The sequence below is a fragment of the Eleutherodactylus coqui genome, chromosome 6 (assembly GCF_035609145.1).
Source record: "Eleutherodactylus coqui strain aEleCoq1 chromosome 6, aEleCoq1.hap1, whole genome shotgun sequence".
In the NCBI taxonomy this organism is placed as follows: domain Eukaryota; kingdom Metazoa; phylum Chordata; class Amphibia; order Anura; family Eleutherodactylidae; genus Eleutherodactylus; species Eleutherodactylus coqui.
This window is the reverse complement of record NC_089842.1, coordinates 233,414,322-233,436,193: the sequence shown is the minus strand read 5'-3', so window position 1 is coordinate 233,436,193 and position 21,872 is coordinate 233,414,322. Positions and strand designations below refer to the sequence as shown.

The 21,872-nt window shown below is 49.7% G+C and overlaps 2 protein-coding genes across 6 annotated transcripts in view; one reads left to right on the top strand and one right to left on the bottom strand.

Annotated features, from left to right (window-relative positions):
- Positions 1 to 9,818, bottom strand: part of METTL25B (methyltransferase like 25B) — an 18,907-nt gene extending 9,089 nt beyond the window's left edge. For 3 of the 4 annotated variants that reach the window (XM_066609091.1, XM_066609092.1, XM_066609094.1), the window contains exons 1-2: positions 9,577 to 9,818; positions 4,576 to 4,687 (exon numbers count right to left, since the gene is read on the bottom strand). In XM_066609091.1, the coding sequence (XP_066465188.1) occupies positions 4,576 to 4,687; positions 9,577 to 9,731 (267 nt within the window). In that variant the 5' untranslated portion in view covers positions 9,732 to 9,818. The other variant, XM_066609093.1, reaches the window with a different exon arrangement.
- Positions 9,565 to 21,872, top strand: ISG20L2 (interferon stimulated exonuclease gene 20 like 2). Of its 2 annotated transcripts, none has more exons than XM_066609102.1 (4): positions 9,565 to 9,689; positions 14,810 to 15,581; positions 18,734 to 18,934; positions 21,664 to 21,872. In XM_066609102.1, exons 2-4 carry the CDS (start codon positions 14,904 to 14,906, stop codon positions 21,775 to 21,777), a joined length of 993 nt encoding a protein of 330 aa, XP_066465199.1. In that variant the 5' UTR covers positions 9,565 to 9,689; positions 14,810 to 14,903; the 3' UTR covers positions 21,778 to 21,872. The 2 variants fall into 2 exon arrangements, with proteins under 2 accessions (XP_066465199.1, XP_066465200.1); XM_066609103.1 differs by lacking the exon at positions 9,565 to 9,689 and adding an exon at positions 9,844 to 9,971.

Genomic DNA, 21,872 nt, shown 5'->3' with positions numbered 1-21,872 from the left:
TGATGTGAAAGGGCGCATTCACGCAAACGGTATGCTTGTGCACAAAACTAGCATGAACATGAAATCCATTTTCTTGAATGGATCCATTGACACGAGCGGTTTTTTTCCTGGCAGCATGCTCTCTCTCTGGGTGTGCCACCGACAGTTTGCAATGGAACCTTGAAAGACATCACATGGCACTCGCATGCTGGGCAATGTGTATGCAAGTGCCTTCCGATGTTTCGCACTGAAGTCAATGTCAAACACTTACGATCATTACACACGCGAGGATCGCAATTTCACAGAAGCGATGCAGTTTTTAATTAAAAATGCCGTAAAAAATTTGTGGACGACCGCAAAATTTGTCCGAGAAAATCAGACAGAAATCGCACTTGCAAAGCCTCGATTATGTGATTGTGATGCGCTTGGTGAGAAAAACACATTGCAGCACCTGTGATTTCCACATGGTGAAAATTTGATTTTTGTACTTTTTCTCTTTCTTATCTCGTTCATTGGACCGTGGGTATAGCTGCTGCCACTAGGAGGCAGACACTTACAGAAAAAGTGTTAGCTCCTCCTACCAGCTATACCCCTCCTGTAGGCACCAAGCTGATCAGTTAGCATGCAAGCAGTAGGAGCAGCAGAGTAGGATATGAAAAGCGTATAACAGGCAGCGTAACATGTAAAACACTAAGAATTAAACCGCAACACAGTGGAGAACCTGCGTAACTCCAGGGAAAACGCTTCAACAAGGAGGGAGCTATCAGACAAATCTCAAAAGAGAAAAACAAAATACTGGGACAGTGCAGTGTCCCCCAATGAATGAGACAAGAAAAAGATTTTACGGAAAGTACAAAAACCATGTCATTGTGGGGGGTGGGGAGGGGGGGTGTACAAGTGTGAGCATTGTAAAATGTATTTAACGGTGTGTAAAGAGGTTCATGTGGCTGCTTTGCAGATCTGAAGGGCAGAAGAGCCATTACGTGCTGCCAAAGAGGCACCCACAGAGTCGAAAGTGCGGTCAGCCACTTTCAATGCCAAAGGTGCTGGAAAAGGATGGACAGGACCGATACCTTGAAGTCTGTCCACTGAATTATGAGAGCATCCACCGCCGCGCTTGAGGATCCTTTGACATGGACACGAAGGTTGGAATCTTGCAACCCATCCGCAGAATGACGCCTGTACTCCAATGCTCGCCTACACTTTGTAGAGAGAGGGAGTGCTCTCGTTGGAGGGGACATGTTATGGCTGGCAGGTTAGACCATAAGAGGGTGGTTGGCTCCATGCTGTTAGCCCTCCTTGGTGGGGTACAAGGGAGAGTCTAGTGCTAACACTGTATTCCCAAAAGTAGTCGTAAAAAAGGACCGAAGACCGGTAACTGAGAACTCAGCTAAAACTGATAAGCTTGGTGCCTGCAGGAGGGATAGAGCTGGTAGGAGGAGCTAACATTTTTTCTGCTTAGTGTCTGCCTCCTAGTGGCAGCAGCTATACCCACGGCCCAAGCTGTGTCCGCAATGACACGGCTGAGAAAAACACGTGTAAAATCGCATGGTTTTCCCAATCATAAAAATAGCAAAATCGCATCAGACTCACATGCCCATTTTATTACGGTGGATAGGAGATAATGGACGATATTGCCCATAAATAGGAAATGTTGCAATACCTTTCTCTCGCTGCATTACTGCCAGAGAAAAAAAAAAAAATGTAAATTGACCTATTGAAAATATTGGGTTCCGTTCCCGTGCAACTTCAATGCATCTCGTAATGTAGTTCCACCGTATAAACAGACTAGACAGTCTTAAACTGAACCAGATTTATCGCAGTGGCTCATTGTGGATAGGAAATCTGGTGCATCTTTAGACTGAGAAAAGTGCTAGTGGGAACTACTAGTAAGGTGAATCATAGTTCCCACTACTACTCTTCTCATTGTACCTACCTGGGATCTGGTATTGGGTTTCTGCGTCGGGCGCCTTTCTTACACCAGGGGGATTATTTGCACATCATAACTTTCACTCAGCGAGCCATACATGTTTTTTTTTGCATACTTATAGACTATTTAGTATAACTTATCACCTATTAGTTTGCTTAATATATGCCAAAAATGGTGCCAATTTTTGTCGTATTACAGTCACATTCCCTTTCCACAAAGGAATGCCCCTTTTGTCCTAAAAAGTGTCTAAAACACATTGTAAATGTGGCGCAAAGCACGTTAGACAGTATTCTGGCGCCATTTGCACGAGAAAGCCATTGAATTTTTAATAGTAAATCTGCCCCATTATGTGATCTCATGCGCCTATTTTTTTTTTCTCAACACTTTTTAGCAGATTGTTCTGTCTTAATTATTTTTTTAAGCTAAAATTCTCATTTAATTTTTTTTTCCATTTGTCAACCTTTTAACCCATTCCCGCTGCAGGGTGTAAGTTTACGTCCTGGGAGCGGGGTACTTCCCGCAACAGGGCGTAAACTTACGTCCTGGAGATAGCGCGGGATCACATATGATCCAGCGCTATCCCGCAGCTGGAGCCGGCTGTCAGTCACAGCCGGCGTCTCGCTGCAACAGCGGGGGGACATCGGAGATGCGCCCGCCACTGTTAACCCCTTCCCTGCCGCGATCTAAGTAGATCGCAGCAGGGAAAGAGTTCACAGAGGGTGCGCGGCTCCCTCTGTGTCTCCGGCCGGAACTCGCGATGTCATCGCGAGAGCCCGGCCTGTCACCATGGCAACAGGACGCCAGACACTGGCGTCCTGTATTGCCTATGCCCGAGATCGCTGTATGAGCGATAAGGCATGGGAGAGCAGTAACTCTGCCATGCCTTATGACAGCGATCATCAGGGCAGTGATTAAAGTCCCTCAGAGGGACACAAACAGTGTAAAAAAAAGAAAGATTTAAAAAATGAATTAAAAAAAATGTAAAAAAAAGGAGTAAAAAAACAATTTTTTATGCTTTTTCTCAGATTAGAATAAAAAAAGGTAAAAAAAAAAATAAAACCCCACATATTTGGTATTGTCGCGTCCGTAACGATGCGTACAATAAGTTGCACATGCTTTTGACTGTGCACGGAAAAAAACGCTAAAAAAAAAGCTAAAAAACTGAGGCAAAATACTCATTTTTAGCATTTTGCCTCACTAAAAACGCAATAAGTGATCAAAAAAGCCGTATGTACGCCAAAATGGTACCAATAAAATCTACAGCTCGTCTCGCAAAAAATAAGCCTCATAGAGCTCCGTACATCAAAAAATAAAAAAGTTACAGGACTTTGAATGCAGCAATTTAGAATAGAAAAAAGATTTCCAAAAAAAAGGGTTTTTAGTGCAGAAAAGTGGCAAAACCTAAAAAAAATGTTAGAATTTTGGTATCGTTGTAACCGTACCGGTCTGCAGAAAAAATGGAAAGTCTCATTTATGCTGCATGATTAACGCTGTAAAAAAAAATAAAAAAATCTATGGCAGAATTGATGCGTTTTCTCTCTCTGCTATCATTAAAAAAAAAAAAAAAAAAAATTTACAATATAGTCTATGTACCCAAAATTGGCATCGATAAAAACTACAGTTCGCCACGCAAAAAACAAGCCCTTATACGGCCGCGTCCACGGAAAAATAAAAAAGTCATGGCTTTTGATAAACGGAGAAGAAAATCCGCCAAAAATTGTTGCGTCCTTAAGCCCAAAATAGGCCGTGTCATGAAGGGGTTAATGGCTCCGTGCTACCAGGGAGAAGCCCCATACCTCATGTTCATATGGGAGATTTTTTGTAAATTCCATCATGCTATATGGTAAAAAAAAAAATCTTATAAAACTGCCTTTTCATCTGTGAAGTCATGGGTGTATTTTTTCGTGTTTCTGTAACTTGGGCTCTTTTTAGTACTAAACTTCTCATTCTTTTCATGGGGCTACCTTGGCAGTCCGATCTGAAGGCAGCGTCTTATATTGCAGGAAGAGCTGAGTAGATTGATAAACACAGTAGTTTTAGGCACATTCTTCATTACACTCGGAGCGCCGATAACTTGCTCTGTCTGTTCATGAAACTCACTCCAAGAGCGTTTGCTGTGTCCATAGAAAAGAAGGTTAAAGGTAGCTAACAAATATGGAGGCGCCCACTGTTGGATTGTACAGTGGTGAAATCACAGCAAGGATGTAACAATCACATAAATAAGCATTTCTCTAAAAGCCATTTCTGTGCCTGATGATAGAAGCCTCAGTAATACGCTAGCTGTGCTTGGTTCGTGCTCGCTGCGTTCATCATGCATGCGCTGGAGCATGAACTCTTCACACTTCAGTCACAATCCAACCGCTGACATCATGGGTCACTCCGAGTGTAATCATGAATATATTTTTTTTTTAAAGAAAAGTTCTTTATAGCTTGTCATTTGTAGATGAAATACGGCTCAGGAGTCCGGTGGGCGGTCCTGTCAATGATTGACAGCTATCTCGGCACCCCGATGGTTGTCGATCACTGATGGTAATCATGCCGTAAGATGCTGCCTGCAGATTGGGCAGCTTGTTCGATGGGACATGCGCCCCTTGTAGATTAAAGAACGACTGCCCACCCAGCATTGTATGTGTCACCCCTGCAGGTCTGTCACAAGTGATACTCACAATAATGTAAGAATCTGTGATGTAGCCGTAGAGAGAGAGGACACGCAAAATATCTGCTGCAAGCTTCTTGTTTTGCTCCATGGACCCTTCCCGCACCCGGATGTCAGACATGCTGCAAAAAAAACACAACTCTCATTAGTATAAAAGAACTTCAGCCGACATCCCCGGCGTACGCAAATGTATAATCTAGTTACACACAATGTCCATAAGCATATAAAGCATAGGTATTACACACCGCAATAAGCTGTCAAAATGAACGGGCCGGCAGATATGCAGGAAACCTATAACGAGCGCCGCTTAACCCCCTAGTGACCAACCTTCTTTAGGCCTTCCCCCCCTTAGTGACCACCCATATGTGTTTTCACGTCCTTGGTGTCTGGGCTTTAATCTACAGGGCCGTAAAAACATGCTGGCCCTGCAGAGTAAAGCCCCGGGGTCTGTGCATGTGACAGCTTCCTGCTATCGGCTGGAAATGTCACAAGGGGCCGCGGTACGCAGTCCCTGCTCACGTGAGCGCCGTTATCCAATTTGCGTATTGTGTGTGCGCAAATACATTTGTGTGAATCCAGCCCAACGCTAGCAGATAAGGCGGCTCTCACACCTGCGTTGGGGTCGGTTCAGGGTTTTCGTCTCTCTGCTCCGTTTTTTCGAAGAGAGGAACTAAAATAAAACGGATAAAAACTGATGTTTTTTCACTCATTGATTTCAATGGGGTTTAAAAAAAACCTTAAAAATACAGAAAGGCTTCCATCTGCTTTCGTCACGTTTCTGTTTTAGATGGGAAAATAGCGCAGTCTGCATTTTTATTCTTCCATCCAAACACAGAAATCTGACGGAACGGAAGCAAACTGAAGCCTTTCCGTTTTTTTGAAACCCCATTGAAATCAATGGTGGAAAAAACATCCTTTTTCCTGTTTTATTACAATTTTTTTTCTTCCCAAAACGGAGCAGAAAGACAGAAACCCTGACAAAACAGAACGTAGCACGACCACTGTGCTGCGTATTAAGCGTGATAGAGCCCTATTGTTCTCTATGGGTGCGTAATAAATGCTGTGCGCATAATTACATTACGTATGTGCACCGTTAAGTGACAAAGCGGGAAATGTAAAAAAAAAAGTCAGACAGTGCATGACAGCGTGCGAGAGATATGCGGTCATGCACAGTGAAAAAAAATCGCTGAATTATACGATATGCCGGCGACATCCGCCATGTCAGCCCTCGGGATTACACGGTATGCGGGCGACATCCGCCATGTCAGCCCTCGGGATTACACGGTATACCGGCGACATCCGCCATGTCAGCCCTCGGGATTACACGGTATACCGGCCACATCCGCCATGTCAACCCTCGGGATTACACGGTATGCGGGCGACATCCGCCATGTCAGCCCTCGGGAATACACGGTATGCGGGCGACATCCGCCATGTCAGCCCTCGGGAATACACGGTATGCGGGCGACATCCGCCATGTCAGCCCTCGGGAATACACGGTATGCGGGCGACATCCGCCATGTCAGCCCTCGGGAATACACGGTATGCGGGCGACATCCGCCATGTCAGCCCTCGGGATTATACAATATGCCGGCGACATCCGCCATGTCAGCCCTCGGGATTATACGATATGCCGGCGACATCCGCCATGTCAGCCCTCAGGATTATACGATATGCCAGCGACATCCGCCATGTCAGCCCTCGGGATTATACGATATGCCGGCGACATCCGCCATGTCAGCCCTCGGGATTATACGATATGCCGGCGACATCCGCCATGTCAGCCCTCGGGATTATACGATATGCCGGCGACATACGCCATGTCAGCCCTCGGGATTATACGATATGCCGGCGACATCCGCCATGTCAGCCCTCGGGATTACACAATATGCCGGCGACATCCGCCATGTCAGCCCTCGGGATTATACGATATGCCGGCGACATCCGCCATGTCAGCCCTCAGGATTACACGGTATGCGGGCGACATCCGCCATGCCAGCCCTCGGGATTACACGGTATGCGGGCGACATCCGCCATGTCAGCCCCCGGATTACACGGTATGCGGGCGACATCCGCCATGTCAGCCCCCGGATTACACGGTATGCGGGCGACATCCGCCATGTCAGCCCCCGGATTACACGGTATGCCGGCGACATCCGCCATGTCAGCCCTCGGGATTACACGGTATGCGGGCGACATCCGCCATGTCAGCCCTCGGGATTACACGATATACCGGCGACATCCGCCATGTCAGCCCTCGGGATTACACGGTATGCCGGCGACATCCGCCATGTCAGCCCTCGGGATTACACGGTATGCCGGCGACATCCGCCATGTCAGCCCTCGGTATTACACGATATGCCGGCGACATCCGCCATGTCAGCCCCCGGATTACACGATATGCCGGCGACATCCGCCATGTCAGCCCCCGGATTACACGGTATGCGGGCGACATCCGCCATGTCAGCCCCCGGATTACACGGTATGCGGGCGACATCCGCCATGTCAGCCCCCGGATTACACGGTATGCGGGCGACATCCGCCATGTCAGCCCTCGGGATTACACGGTATGCGGGCGACATCCGCCATGTCAGCCCTCGGGATTACACGGTATACCGGCGACATCCGCCATGTCAGCCCTCGGGATTACACTGTATGCGGGCGACATCCGCCATGTCAGCCCTCGGGATTACACGGTATGCGGGCGACATCCGCCATGTCAGCCCTCAGGATTACACGGTATGCCGGCGACATCCGCCATGTCAGCCCTCGGGAATACACAATATGCCGGCGACATCCGCCATGTCAGCCCTCGGGATTATACGATATGCCGGCGACATCCGCCATGTCAACCCTCGGGATTACACGGTATGCCGGCGACATCCGCCATGTCAGCCCTCGGGATTACACGGTATGCCGGCGACATCCGCCATGTCAGCCCTCGGGATTACACGGTATGCCGGCGACATCCGCCATGTCAGCCCTCGGGATTACACGGTATGCCGGCGACATCCGCCATGTCAGCCCTCGGGATTACACGGTATGCCGGCGACATCCGCCATGTCAGCCCTCGGGATTACACGGTATGCCGGCGACATCCGCCATGGCAGCCCTCGGGATTACACGGTATGCCGGCGACATCCGCCATGTCAGCCATCGGGATTACACGGTATGCCGGCGACATCCGCCATGTCAGCCCTCGGGATTACACGGTATGCCGGCGACATCCGCCATGTCAGCCCTCGGGAATATACGATTTGCCGGCGACATCCGCCATGTCAGCCCCCGGATTACACGGTATGCAGGCGACATCCGCCATGTCAGCCCCCGGGATTACACGGTATGCCGGCGACATCCGCCATGTCAGCCCCCGGGATTACACGGTATACCGGCCACATCCGCCATGTCAACCTTCGGGATTACACGATATGCCGGCGACATCCGCCATGTCAGCCCCCGGGATTACACGGTATGCCGGCGACATCCGCCATGTCAGCCCCCGGATTACACGGTATGCCGGCGACATCCGCCATGTCAGCCCCCGGATTACACGGTATGCCGGCGACATCCGCCATGTCAGCCCTCGGGATTATACGATATGCCGGCGACATCCGCCATGTCAGCCCTCGGGATTACACGGTATGCCGGCGACATCCGCCATGTCAGCCCTCGGGATTACACGGTATGCGGGCGACATCCACCATGTCAGCCCCCGGATTACACGGTATGCGGGCGACATCCGCCATGTCAGCCCCCGGATTACATGGTATACCGGCCACATCCGCCATGTCAGCCCTCGGGATTACACTGTATGCGGGCGACATCCGCCATGTCAGCCCTCGGGATTACACGGTATGCGGGCGACATCCGCCATGTCAGCCCTTGGGATTACACGGTATGCGGGCGACATCCACCATGTCAGCCCTCGGGATTACACGGTATGCAGGCGACATCCGCCATGTCAACCCTCAGGATTACACGGTATGCGGGCGACATCCGCCATGTCAGCCCCCGGATTACACGGTATGCCGGCGACAACCACCATGTCAGGCCCCGGATTACACGGTATGCCGGCGACATCCGCCATGTCAGCCCCCGGATTACACGGTATACCGGCGACATCCGCCATGTCAGCCCTCGGGATTACACGGTATGTGGGCGACATCCGCCATGTCAGCCCTCGGGATTACACGGTATGCCGGCGACATCCGCCATGTCAGCCTTTGGGATTACACGGTATGTGGGCGACATCCGCCATGTCAGCCCTCGGGATTACACGGTATGCCGGCGACATCCGCCATGTCAGCCTTTGGGATTACACGGTATGTGGGCGACATCCGCCATGTCAGCCCTCGGGATTACACGGTATGCCGGCGACATCCGCCATGTCAGCCTTTGGGATTACACGGTATGCCGGCGACATCCGCCATGTCAGCCCCCGGATTACACGGTATGCCGGCGACATCCGCCATGTCAGCCCTCGGGATTACACGGTATGCCGGCGACATCCGCCATGTCAGCCTTTGGGATTACACGGTATGTGGGCGACATCCGCCATGTCAGCCCTCGGGATTACACGGTATGCCGGCGACATCCGCCATGTCAGCCCTCGGGATTACACGGTATGCCGGCGACATCCGCCATGTCAGCCTTTGGGATTACACGGTATGTGGGCGACATCCGCCATGTCAGCCCTCGGGATTACACGGTATGCCGGCGACATCCGCCATGTCAGCCCTCGGATTACACGGTATGCCGGCGACATCCGCCATGTCAGCCCTCGGGATTACACGGTATGCGGGCGACATCCGCCATGTCAGCCCTCGGTTCTTCGTAAACCCATATTATATGAATTCACCGCCATTCGAGCTTGTCGTCGTCCGGTCACTGTAGCGCCATTGTGATACAAGGACAACATCTCTCAGGCCGCTTGGGTTCTCCCAGGTTAGCAAACTATACGGCCGTGAGGGCTTTTCATGGCCCCCGGGGGCCCCTTTGTGTTTCGCCTTACGTCATGTAGTGAAGGGCCGCTTCCTTCCTCCTCCATGTGAGGCTCCGTGTGCCGGGGGAGGTGCCGTTACACCCGGAAGGCCCTCGTGGTTTATCGCCCCCGCTCCGGAGTTGGTAAGTCCCGTCTTCTGTCCTCCTACACCCGGTATCCGCCATTGACTTCCCGCCTCACAGCGAACGGGGTGATGGCCTGTGAAGCCGCGGCCTCTCCCTGCAGCGCGGCCGGATCTCTGAGGTAACGGTCGGTCTGCGGCGCGAGATAGTCCGCGGTCTCCCGTGCGGCCTCCGTGACTGTGGCGCCGTTGTGACTGCGGCCGGACCGGCATCTAATGCTCTTATGATATGGAGGTTTCTCACACGTCTGGATATTTCTTCCTGCGAAGAGCCGCCATTGTGGTAAGATATCAGTACAAGGAGCTCCTAGAGAGCCCGGCCCTCGGCGTCCTCGTGGCCATGGCTGCTCCTCTCATTGCTGACTGGGCTTTGCCTTTCAGGAAGCTAAAGAAGACGACCGCTAAACCTGGTGGAAGCATGCTGTCGCGTATTTCTGCAGCTAGTACGCAGTCTCTGGGCACTATTATGGCGTGTAATGCGTGACAAGATGGCGCGTGCCGACAACATCCGTACACTATCATGGCGTGTAATGCGTGACAAGATGGCGCGCGCCGACAATATCCGTACACGATCATGGCGTGTAATGCGTGACAAGATGGCGCGTGCCGACAATATCCGTACACTATCATGGCGTGTAATGCGTGACAAGATGGCGCGCGCCGACAATATCCGTACACTGTCGTGGCGTGTAATGCGTGACAAGATGGCGCGTGCCGACAATATCCGTACACTATCATGGCGTGTAATGCGTGACAAGATGGCGCGTGCCGACAATATCCGTACACTATCATGGTGTGTAATGCGTGACAAGATGGCGCGCGCCGACAATAATCGTACACTATCATGGTGTGTAATGCGTGACAAGATGGCGTGTGCCAACAACATCCGTACATTATCGTGGCGTGTAATGCGTGACAAGATGGTGCGTGCCGACAACATCCGTACACTGTCATGGCGTGTAATGCGTGACAAGATGGCGCGCGTTGACAATATCCGTACACTGTCATGGCGTGTAATGCGTGACAAGATGGCGCGTGCCGACAATATCCGTACACTGTCGTGGCGTGTAATGCGTGACAAGATGGCGCGTGCCGACAATATCCGTACACTATCATGGCGTGTAATGTGTGACAAGATGGCGCGTGCCGACAATATCCGTACACTATCGTGGCGTGTAATGCGTGACAAGATGGCGCGTGCCGACAATATCCGTACACTGTCGTGGCGTGTAATGCGTGACAAGATGGCGCGTGCCGACAATATCCGTACACTATCATGGCGTGTAATGCGTGACAAGATGGCGCGCGCCGACAATATCTGTGCACTATCATGGCGTGTAATGCGTGACAAGATGGCGCGCGCCGACAATATCTGTGCACTATCGTGGCGTGTAATGCGTGACAAGATGGCGCGTGCCGACAATATCCGTACACTATCGTGGCGTGTAATGCGTGACAAGATGGCGCGTGCCGACAATATCCGTACACTATGATGGCGTGTAATGCGTGACAAGATGGCGCGTGCCGACAAAATCCGTACACTATCGTGGCGTGTAATGCGTGACAAGATGGCGCGTGCCGACAACATCCGTACACTGTCGTGGCGTGTAATGCGTGACAAGATGGCGCGCGCTGACAATATCCGTACACTATCGTGGCGTGTAATGCGTGACAAGATGGCGCGCGCCGACAATATCCGTACACTATCGTGGCGTGTAATGCGTGACAAGATGGCGTGTGCCGACAATATCCGTGCACTATCATGGCGTGTAATGCGTGACAAGATGGCGCGTGCCGACAATATCCGTACACTGTCATGGCGTGTAATGCGTGACAAGATGGCGCGCGCTGACAATATCCGTACACTATCGTGCCGTGTAATGCGTGACAAGATGGCGCGTGCCGACAATATCCGTACACTATCATGGCGTGTAATGCGTGACAAGATGGCGCGTGCCGACAACATCCGTACACTATCATGGCGTGTAATGCGTGACAAGATGGCGTGTGCCGACAATATCCGTACACTATCATGGCGTGTAATGCGTGACTAGATGGCGCGTGCCGACAATATCCTTACACTATCATGGCGTGTAATGCGTGACAAGATGGCGCGTGCCGACAATATCCGTACACTATCATGGCGTGTAATGCGTGACAAGATGGCGCGTGCCGACAATATCCGTACACTGTCATGGCGTGTAATGCGTGACAAGATGGCGCGTGCCGACAATATCCGTACACTGTCATGGCGTGTAATGCGTGACAAGATGGCGCGTGCCGACAACATCCGTACATTATCGTGGCGTGTAATGCGTAACAAGATGGCGTGTGCCGACTACATCCGTACACTATCATGGCGTGTAATGCGTGACAAGATGGCGCGTGCCGACAATATCCGTACACTATCATGGCGTGTAATGCGTGACAAGGTGGCGCGTGCCGACAATATCCGTACACTATCATGGCGTGTAATGCGTGACAAGATGGCGCGTGCCGACAATATCCGTACACTATCATGGCGTGTAATGCGTGACAAGATGGCGCGTGCCGACAATATCCGTACACTATCATGGCGTGTAATGCGTGACAAGATGGCGCGTGCCGACAATATCCGTACACTATCATGGCGCGTAATGCGTGACAAGATGGCGCACGCCGACAACATCCGTACACTATCATGGCGTGTAATGCGTGTCAAGATGGCGCGTGCCGACAATATCCGTACACTGTCATGGCGTGTAATGCGTGACAAGATAGTGTACGGATATTGTCGGCGCGCGCTATCATGGCGTGTAATGCGTGACAACATGGCGCGCGCCGACAATATCCGTACACTGTCATGGCGTGTAATGCGTGACAAGCTGGCGCGTGCCGACAATATCCGTACACTGTCATGGCGTGTAATGCGTGACAACATGGCGCGTGCCGACAACATCCGTACACTATCATGGCGTGTAATGCGTGACAAGATGGCGCATGCCGTAGTGTTTTTGCTTGCGCGTTGTACGTGTGGCACAAGTGAATGCGGTATTATTATTACGTGTGTGATACGCGGTAGCGTACAAACGTGTGTGAGCGCTCTCAGGCCATGTTCACACGGGCCGGATTTACTGCAGGATGTCCGCAGCAAGTGCACAGCGGAAAATCTGCTTTGAAAACCGCAACGCACCCCGAGATGGAATCCGCCGCTATACTTTACGCGCTGTGTGACGATTGCCACACGTGTTTTGTGTGAGATATTTTCCGCTTTGCCACTACAGTAACGACCTTCACAGGCGTGAGTCTCGCCTTATTTCTATCGGTCAGATACCGCGCCTGGGAACCAGCCGTGAGACTTGCGCGAGGACTACGTGGCGACTTTAGCCGGGATGTGCGTGCGCAGCCGTAGATCACATGGTTGCTCGGCCGCATCAAGACCTAACGGGATGTGGCTGCTGCGACGTTGCTAATTGTAAGTTGGCGCGGCCGCTGCCCGCCCACCGCTGGACATTCAGAAGGTCATACATCTTGGTGATGCGTCGCGGTAACCTGCAGGTCGCCACGTTACGGCGTTCACTCACATCAGCTTGGACAGTAGTAGGACAATATTGGGATCTTCGGCTGTACAACGCGCTTCGCGGCACAAGTCGCAGTGTGGCCTAGTCTTAGTGGCAGCCATATATAATAAATATGGGGGTACCCAAAAAGAGACCGGAAGAGCTCTTTTTCCGGTGGGGGCGCTACTAGTAGCGGTTTCATTTGTTGGGTGAATGTCCGCGGACCCCTCCATGGGAGGAGTCAATATAAAATTCCTAGGAGCGCGATCTCTGCGCTCTTCTCTCTCGTGCCGCCGGTACCGCCGCTTTATCTCGGAAGGAGCTTGTCTTCCTGCCTGGAACTTGCAGCACTTGTAGCTGTAGAGGGCGAAGGTTCTGCATCCGTTATTACTTTCCGGTCCACATGGCTCGCCGTCGGACATGCGCAGTACAAGTCAATTGCTGAAGGGTTGGAGGTCGGTCAGCTTCCGCGCAAAAATAGAGCATGCTGCGTTTTTGGTTTTTTTTTCCCACGAGCGAAAAATCGCAGTGGCTGTCTGCTCATGCGAGCGGACATGCGGATGTGTGCTGGATTATGGTTTTCTCCAGCAGGTTTCGGGGTATTTTGTAGCGTCCGAATTGTATAGTGTGCACACATCATCGAGCAGATTAGACACAAGTGATCAGTCTCATATCCAAAATGGCTCTCTGGGCAGAGACACCCAGACGGCCCCTTTTATTGTAAAGCATAACACCTGCCCTTTAATGGGCGTGCAACAGATTACATCAGTAACATATAGGATTCTCATTTGTCGGATCATATAGAATCCCCCCTCCTTCCTGCCCACCTTCTCTCAACTCCAATGTATAAGCAAGTCTTTGTCTTACAAACATGTGCTCAAAACTGAAACTGAAAGTAGATATCTCTTTGTTGAAGAAGATTCTGTGTGGGGGATGGGGAGGACTGGGAAAACACTCAAGATGAACACCTAAGCAGTAACATAACACTGTGATTTAACTCTTTCCTTATGCAGCAGAGTTCCACATTAGGCTGAAGTCACAAAACACACATAATACGACTAATTTAGTACAAATCGATAGACATTTTATACTGACTAATCATCATGTCTATCACAGATGCTCTATTGATTTGTGGAATGCCGCCGATCGTCCGCGCAGGAGACTATCGCGGATTCCGCAATCCAAACCCAGTCGTGTGCAGCTGGCTTCAGAATACTTTAAGGTTGGTCAGGCTGGTCCTAATGTTATCTGATTGGGCTGAAACTTGGGCAATCTCGTTTTTACACCAATTAGCAACTTTTTACGGGTTTCTGTGGAAGATGGGATAAAAAATGTTTTCCGCTTGTGTCCTGCAACCACACTAACGGATAATCCGCAGTAAAATATACAACAATTTTAGCTTCCCTATTGAAGTCTGTGGTGAATCTTTGCGCCACAGAAGTCGATTTGCGTATTTTTAAATCTGTTCTGTGTGAAAAATGTGCAGAATGTCGTCCTTCCCGCTTCACATTTTAGCTGCAATGTGTCGTATGTCCGTCCGTGTGGACCTGCAGTCTCAAGTCACTTTGTGTTTGTATTCCAGGTGATGCCGCGTCCTCGCCACCCTGCGCCACTATCTAGTATTTGGTGAAGTCGGGACGGTACACATCACTTAGTCCAGCTTGGCGTGATCCATCATGGCGGACCTATTTATAAACGTGGACTTCTCCTCTGTTCCCTCACGAGAACAAACCAGGAAAGTAAGTCAGAAGCGCAAACAGTTTTTGAGGAGGAGGAGGTTTCTGGAACAACGCGGTTTGCAGCATCAGAGTTTGCAGAAGTTACCGAACCGGAAACCGGAGCAGCCGATAAATTTGTTGGACCACAATAGGTTGAATGGACAGGCGGACAGTAAAAGAGGCGGCCATGGTAAGACAGGGGAGCTAAACAATAACACGTTTCACCAGCGGGCAAAGTCGGACACATCGTTCCGCGCCAGTATAAATTGTGCCCCGAATCGGACTTATCCTGTCCCAGCGTCCAAGAGCCACCATTCTGCAGCGGAGGAGGCCCAAAAAACGGCAAAGCCCCTTAATCAGCAGCATAATCCGCTCAGCGAGTATGAAAGCGGCTTCTCTCCTGTATCCGTGTCAAGTTACAAGATGGTTGCCATTGACTGTGAAATGGTGGGCACCGGGCTAAAGGGGCGAGACAGTGCCCTGGCAAGGTGCAGCATCGTGAATTACCAGGGAGACGTGATGTACGACAACTACATAAAGCCCACCAGACCGGTCACAGATTACCGGACGAGATGGAGCGGGATCCAGAGGAAGCATTTAGTAAACGCCGTACCCTTCAGCATGGCGCAGAAAGAGGTGAGTGCCCAGATCAGATGGTATAAGAGGCCATTTTTGTTTGTCCATGCTTGGAGGTTCACTTTCATCTGCACATCCACACTGGCAGTTCATCAATGTTTGATCAGAGATGGTCTGCCCTCTTGACCCGCTGCCGTTCAGCACAGCGGCGTACCTACAGGACGTTCTCCCCTATTCACAGGCTAGGGGATAACTGATCAGTGGGGGTCTGAGAACAACGGGTCCCAAAGGTTTCCAAAAGCATGGAGCTGTCAATCCATTTATTCATAGCCTCTCGGGATCGTGAGGTCCCAACATTTAGGCCCCACCGATAAGATAGTTCTCGGCTCTCCTGTGGAGATAACTTCTTTTTTCGTGGGACAACCCCTTTTAAAGAAGAGCTCCACTATTTAAAAACTTCTGACATGTCAGAGTGACACATCAAGAGTTGTGATCAGTAGGGGTCCGGGTGCTGAGCACCCTGCTGATTACTGGGCTGCAGCAATCACTAGAGCTTTGCACCTCTGGCTGTCGTCGTTGCTCGTCGGCATCTGAAGACGGACGCATAGTCTTCTGTAGACCTCACATCTGTCTGCAGTTCCCAAAAGGGGCCGACGGCAACAATGACAGCCAAAGGTGCACAGCGCTCGAGCGAATGCTGCCTTCATTTCAGCGATCCGTGAGGGTCTTATCCTTGGGACCTCCATTTATCAAAAGTTTTGAAGTAACACTCCGACATGGCAAATGTTTTAACCCCTTAACCACCATCCATACAACTTTTATTCTACAGCACCATCTTCTGACGGTGCTGCATTAGAAGCTCCGCTCGGGTCTCCCGTGCCAAGGAGAGCGGGTGCTCGGCTGTCGGATGATAGCTGGTAACTTGCCCTAACACCAGGGACCGAAAAAAACTCGGATCACCAGTGATTAATCCTTTACACGCTGTGGTCAGTGTAACTGCGGAAGGCTGGTAGAGAGAGGGGACCGATGGGTTCTTTGTGTACGAAAATAGCAAAACATAAAAAAAACTCTAAACGTGCTATTACCGTAATCATGCTGATCCATGAAATCACATCATTTATTTTGCACACTGAACGCCGCGAAAATAAAATCCAAGAAACAAATGACGAAATTAATTTTTTTCCTCAAACCCCCTTAAAAAATTAAAGTTATACAATATATTTTATTTACCAAAAAAGGATGGCATTAGAAAATACAACCTGTCCCGTAAAAGGCAGGCCCTCATACGGCCATGTCAACAGAAAAGGTAAAAAGTTACAGCCCCTGGAATGCGATGATGAGAAAAACTTTTTTTTTTAACCTTCATTTTGTCAAACGTAAAAATACCATTTTTTTACATATAAACTAATTCTTTAAAGGGGTTGTCCCGCGAAACAAAGTGGGGTATACACTTCTGTATGGCCATATTAATGCACTTTGTAATATACATTGTGCATTAATTATGAGCCATACAGAAGTTATTCACTTACCTGCTCCGTTGCTGGCGTCCTCGTCTCCATGGAGCCGTCTAATTTCAGCGTCTAATCGCCGGATTAGACGCGCTTGCGCAGTCCGGTCTTCTCCCTTCTGAATTGGGCCGCTCGTGCCAGAGAGCTGCTCCTCGTAGCTCCGCCCCGTCACGTGTGCCGATTCCAGCCAATCAGGAGGCTGGAATCGGCAATGGACCGCACAGAAGACCTGCGGTCCACCGAGGGTGAAGATCCCGGCGGCCATCTTCGGAAGGTAAGTAAGAAGTCACCGGAGCGCGGGGATTCGGGTAAGTACTATCCGGTTTGTTTTTTTTTAAACCCCCTGCATCGGGTTTGTCTCGCGCCGAACGGGGGGGCTATTGAAAAAAAAAAACCCGTTTCGGCGCGGGACAACCCCTTTAAACTCCTTGACAACCTGTTGACACCTATAACCGTCAACAGCGATCTAGGGGCGCATGGAGTGAGGCCGGGAGCTGAGCTTGCTCCATACCCTGCGACCATCAGCTGTTTCTGTCAGAGCTCGATCTGATTGCAGCTATTAAAGTGCTTAGATGCTACGTCTAAGCAGCTAGTGTGAGAGGAGCCCCCTCTAGCACCGCCGTGACGTGGGTGAATAGGGCTGATGGGTTGTAACCTGGAGCCTTGAGAAGGCTCCCAAGACTGTCATGGATTTTAGCCTATTAAGCCCTGCTTTTTGCAGAACTGCTATTAAAGGGGTTGCCCCGCGCCGAAACGGCTTTTTTTTTTTTTTCAATAGGCCCCCCGTTTGGCGCGAGACAAGGGATGGGTTAAAAAAAAAAGTTTAGTACTTACCCGAATCCCCGCTCTGCGGCGACTTCTTACTTACCTTACCAAGATGGCCGCCGGGATCTTCACCCACGATGCACCGCGGGTCTTCTCCCATGGTGCACCGTGGGCTCTGTGCGGTCCATTGCCGATTCCAGCCTCCTGATTGGCTGGAATCGGCACACGTGACGGGGGCGGAGCTACGCGATGACGCGTAGAAGGGGGCGGAGCCAGAACGCCGCTCGTGCCGAGACCCAAGAGAAGGGAGAAGACCCTTCTGCGCAAGCGCGTCTAATCGGGAGATTAGACGCTGAAATTAGACGGCACCATAGAGACGGGGACGCCAGCAACGGAACAGGTAAGTGAATAACTTCTGTATGGCTCATAATTAATGCACGATGTATATTACAAAGTGCATTAATATGGCCATACAGAAGTGCTTACCCCCACTTGCTTTCGCGGGACAACCCCTTTAACTTCTACAGGAGTTGCTGAGACGGCGTAGCAAAGCCCACTCTGCTTTTTCCATCTTTCTGGATACGTCGTCCAGCCAGACGGGGTGAGGGCCGGAAGAGAAGCTAGGTGCAATCCTAGAAGTGAGACCTGACCTATATGTCTCTTACGGCATTTCCTGTGGATATACCATTGAAGCCTTAGATGAGAATATCCCTGTAGTGACCGCCGTAAGAAGGCATAACGATTTAACTCTATTATTTATCTATAGCAAAGCTTCATTTGTCTCCTACAGTGCTCCATATCCACTGTAGAGATAGCACTGTTGTTGCCTGCAGCCACCACCAGGGGGACTTTCTTTGAACTCAATATTTAGCGTAAATGCACATTAAATAGTAAGAATGAGTGGTTTTAGGTGTTTATAATTTGTTCTCAATCCTACAGATCTTAAAAATGCTCCACGGTAAGATCGTCATTGGCCACGCGATACACAACGACTACAAGGCCTTGGGCTACTTTCATCCTAAGGAGATGACACGAGACACATCGAAGATCCCCCTCCTGAACCGCAAGGCTGGCTTTCCAGAGGCAGAAACTGTATCCCTGAAGCGTTTCGCCAAACAGATTCTTCATAAAGACATCCAGGTAGTGTCCCGCTTCCCCTGTCCTGATGCTACGCATACCTGTATATGTCCAAACGGACGCAGACACACCGGTCCCCACAAGTAGTCTGCGGCACGCCTTATTTTACACATTTGGAACTCCGCGATGTTCTGTTTTCAGTAAATTTTGACAAAGTCACGGAATTCCCCTTGTAAAAAATAACGGTGATCCTTAACTCTTCAACCCATTAGTGACTACCTGTATGCATTTTTACGGCAGTCACTGACGGGATCTAATCCTGCTGATGGTGCTGCCTGCAGGTTTAACCGGGAAAGGGTGTCCAAGGCTGGACAACTGAGTTTTTGCTCTAACGGCCGGGGTTGGAGAAATCTCTGATCACAGCCCTTTAATTCCTTAGATGCTGCTTACCAAAAAAAACCACGATAATTCATTACAAGGCCACATGTATCCCAAATAGTGCCGATGAAACCTACAACTCGTCCTGTGAAAAATGAGCCCTCCATACGGCTCTATCAAAGGGTAAAGTAAAAATATCATGTGTTAGAAAGTAGAAACGCAAATACAATTTTTTTTAAGTGTTTTTATTGTGCCAAAGTGGTAAAGCAAAAAATATAAATATGGTATCACCAGAATGGTATTAACCCCTTCCCGCTCCAGGACGTACCGTTACGTCCCGGGAGCCTGGTACTTCCCGCAAAAGGACGTACCGGTACGTCCTGGAGATAGCACGGGATCACATAAGATCCCGCAGCGGGAGCCGGCTGTCACTCACAGCCGGCGTCCCGCTCCAACAGCGGGGGGACATCGGAGATGCGCCCGCCGCTGTTAACCCCTTCCCTGCCGCGATCTAAGTAGATCGCGGCAGGGAAAGAGTTCACAGAGGGATCGCGATACCTGTGTGTCTCCGGCCGGCTCTCGCGCTGTGATCGCGAGAGCCCGGCCTGTCACCATGGCAACAGGACGCCAGACACTGGCGTCCTGTATTGCCTGTGCCTATACTCGCTGTACAAGCGATAAGGCCTTATGACAGCGATCATAGGCACAGTGATGTAAGTCCCTCAGAGGGACTCAAATAGTATAAAAAAAAGAAAAGAAAAGTGTAAAAAAAAGAAAAATGTAAAAAAAAACCTTTTTTATGCTTTTCTAATGGTAAACCTCACATTGCATGCCGTTCAGTGTTTTTCCCGACCCCCATTGAAACAATGGTGACACGTTCCGAATGAACAGCCTAAGATACGATATGCTGCAATTTTTTTTTCTCGCACCACAATGTGGCAAAAATCGCTCAAGTATATGACCCCATTCGAAACCATTTTCTCAGCCATGTGAGAGCGGCCTACATTTGTTATCACCGTAATCGTACTTACTCATAGAATAAACAAAATGTCATTTTCAGCACTCTGTGTACGTCGGAAGAGCAAAGGCCCCCAAAATGGCGCAATTACGATTTTTTTTTTTTCTATTTTATTCCACTCGGATGTGTCCAATAGTTTTTCATTACATTCTATGGCACTTTAAACTATACCGCTAAAGAATTCAACTCGTCCCACAAAAAACAAGCCCTCGTGTCTATTTCACCAGACAAATAACAACCCCTGTAAGGGACAGGCCATTTTTGAATATTGTCTTTTTTGATTTTCGTTTGTTCCTTCCTGCACTTAAAAAAAAACAAAAAAACAATAAAAAATTATAACATTATTAGAAATGAGCGAGCGTACTCGCTAAGGACAATTACTCGATCGAGCATTGTCCTTAGCGAGTACCTGCCTGCTCGGAAGAAAAGATTCGGCTGCTGGCAGCGGGGGGGGGGGGAACGGAGGGGACCTGATCTCTCTCTCCCTCTCTCCCCCCGCTCCCCCCTGCTCACTGCCGCAACTCACCGCTCACCAGCGCCGGCACCCGAATCTTTTCTTCCAAGCGGGCAGGTACTCGCTAAGGACAATGCTCGATCGAGTAATTGTCCTTAGCGAGTATGCTCGCTCATTTCTAATAATGTTATAATTTTTTATTGTTGTTTTTTTTTTTAAGTGCAGGAAGGAACAAACGAAAATCAAAAAAGACAATATTCAAAAATGGCCTGTCCCTTACAGGGGTTGTCTGGGTCCTTCATGGGGGAAAGAAAACGCTGCTCTTGTCCCCCTACTCCCCACAAGTCTCCTGCTGTGCTTCCCTGTTTCCATGCTGACGTATCGTTTACAGGCTGCAGCAGCCTTTGACGTCCCATACGCAGACTTACAGTTTTCATGGGGGACCCATTTTAACAAAAAACCTTTATTTCAGACGCCCCCTTTAACACCATAATTTTGCAGCCCTTTTTTTTTCCATTTTTGGTTTTTCCTCCCCACTTTCAAAAAATCATGACTCCTCCTTTTTTTTTTTTTTTTATCCACCAGCTTAGCAGTCTTCAGGCTTGTTTTCTGCGGGATGAGTTGTAGTTTTCAACAGTACTATTTATTGTATCCTATAATGTATGAAAAACTTTTACAAAATTTCTAAGTGGATTGAAATGGGGGGAAAAAATGCAATTCTGACATTTTGGGAGGGGAGTCTTATTTTCACTGCATCCATACTGCGGCGAAAAATGACATCACAACTTTTTACTCTATTCTGGGTTTGTACGATGACAACGATATAAAATTTATATATATATTTTTTTCTTTGCGGTACTAAATCTATTTGGAATTGCATCTGTGCCAGTGCACCGCAGATGTAAAAGCTGTATATAAACCATATATTTTGTCGTCTTGTAGACTGGAAAACAAGGTCATAGCTCTGTAGAAGATGCCAAGACCACAATGGAACTGTACCGGACTGTGGAGGTGGAGTTCGAGAGGGAGCTGGCGGCAGGCAAAATCCATCAATGATGTGACATCCCCTCCCGGGGACCCCAAGTTTTATCATGGCTGAAGTGTTTTATATAACGTCCTGGGAATAAAATGTCGGCACCTTTTTACTGCTA

Bases quoted from the DNA above. Each gene is read 5' to 3' on its own strand.
- ISG20L2 (XM_066609102.1), top strand. From the start codon at position 14,904: ATGGCGGACCTATTTATAAACGTGGACTTCTCCTCTGTTCCCTCACGA. The intron at 15,582-18,733 runs GTGAGTGCCCAG...TCAATCCTACAG, and splicing joins TCAGCATGGCGCAGAAAGAG to ATCTTAAAAATGCTCCACGG. The intron at 18,935-21,663 runs GTAGTGTCCCGC...GTCGTCTTGTAG, and splicing joins TTCTTCATAAAGACATCCAG to ACTGGAAAACAAGGTCATAG.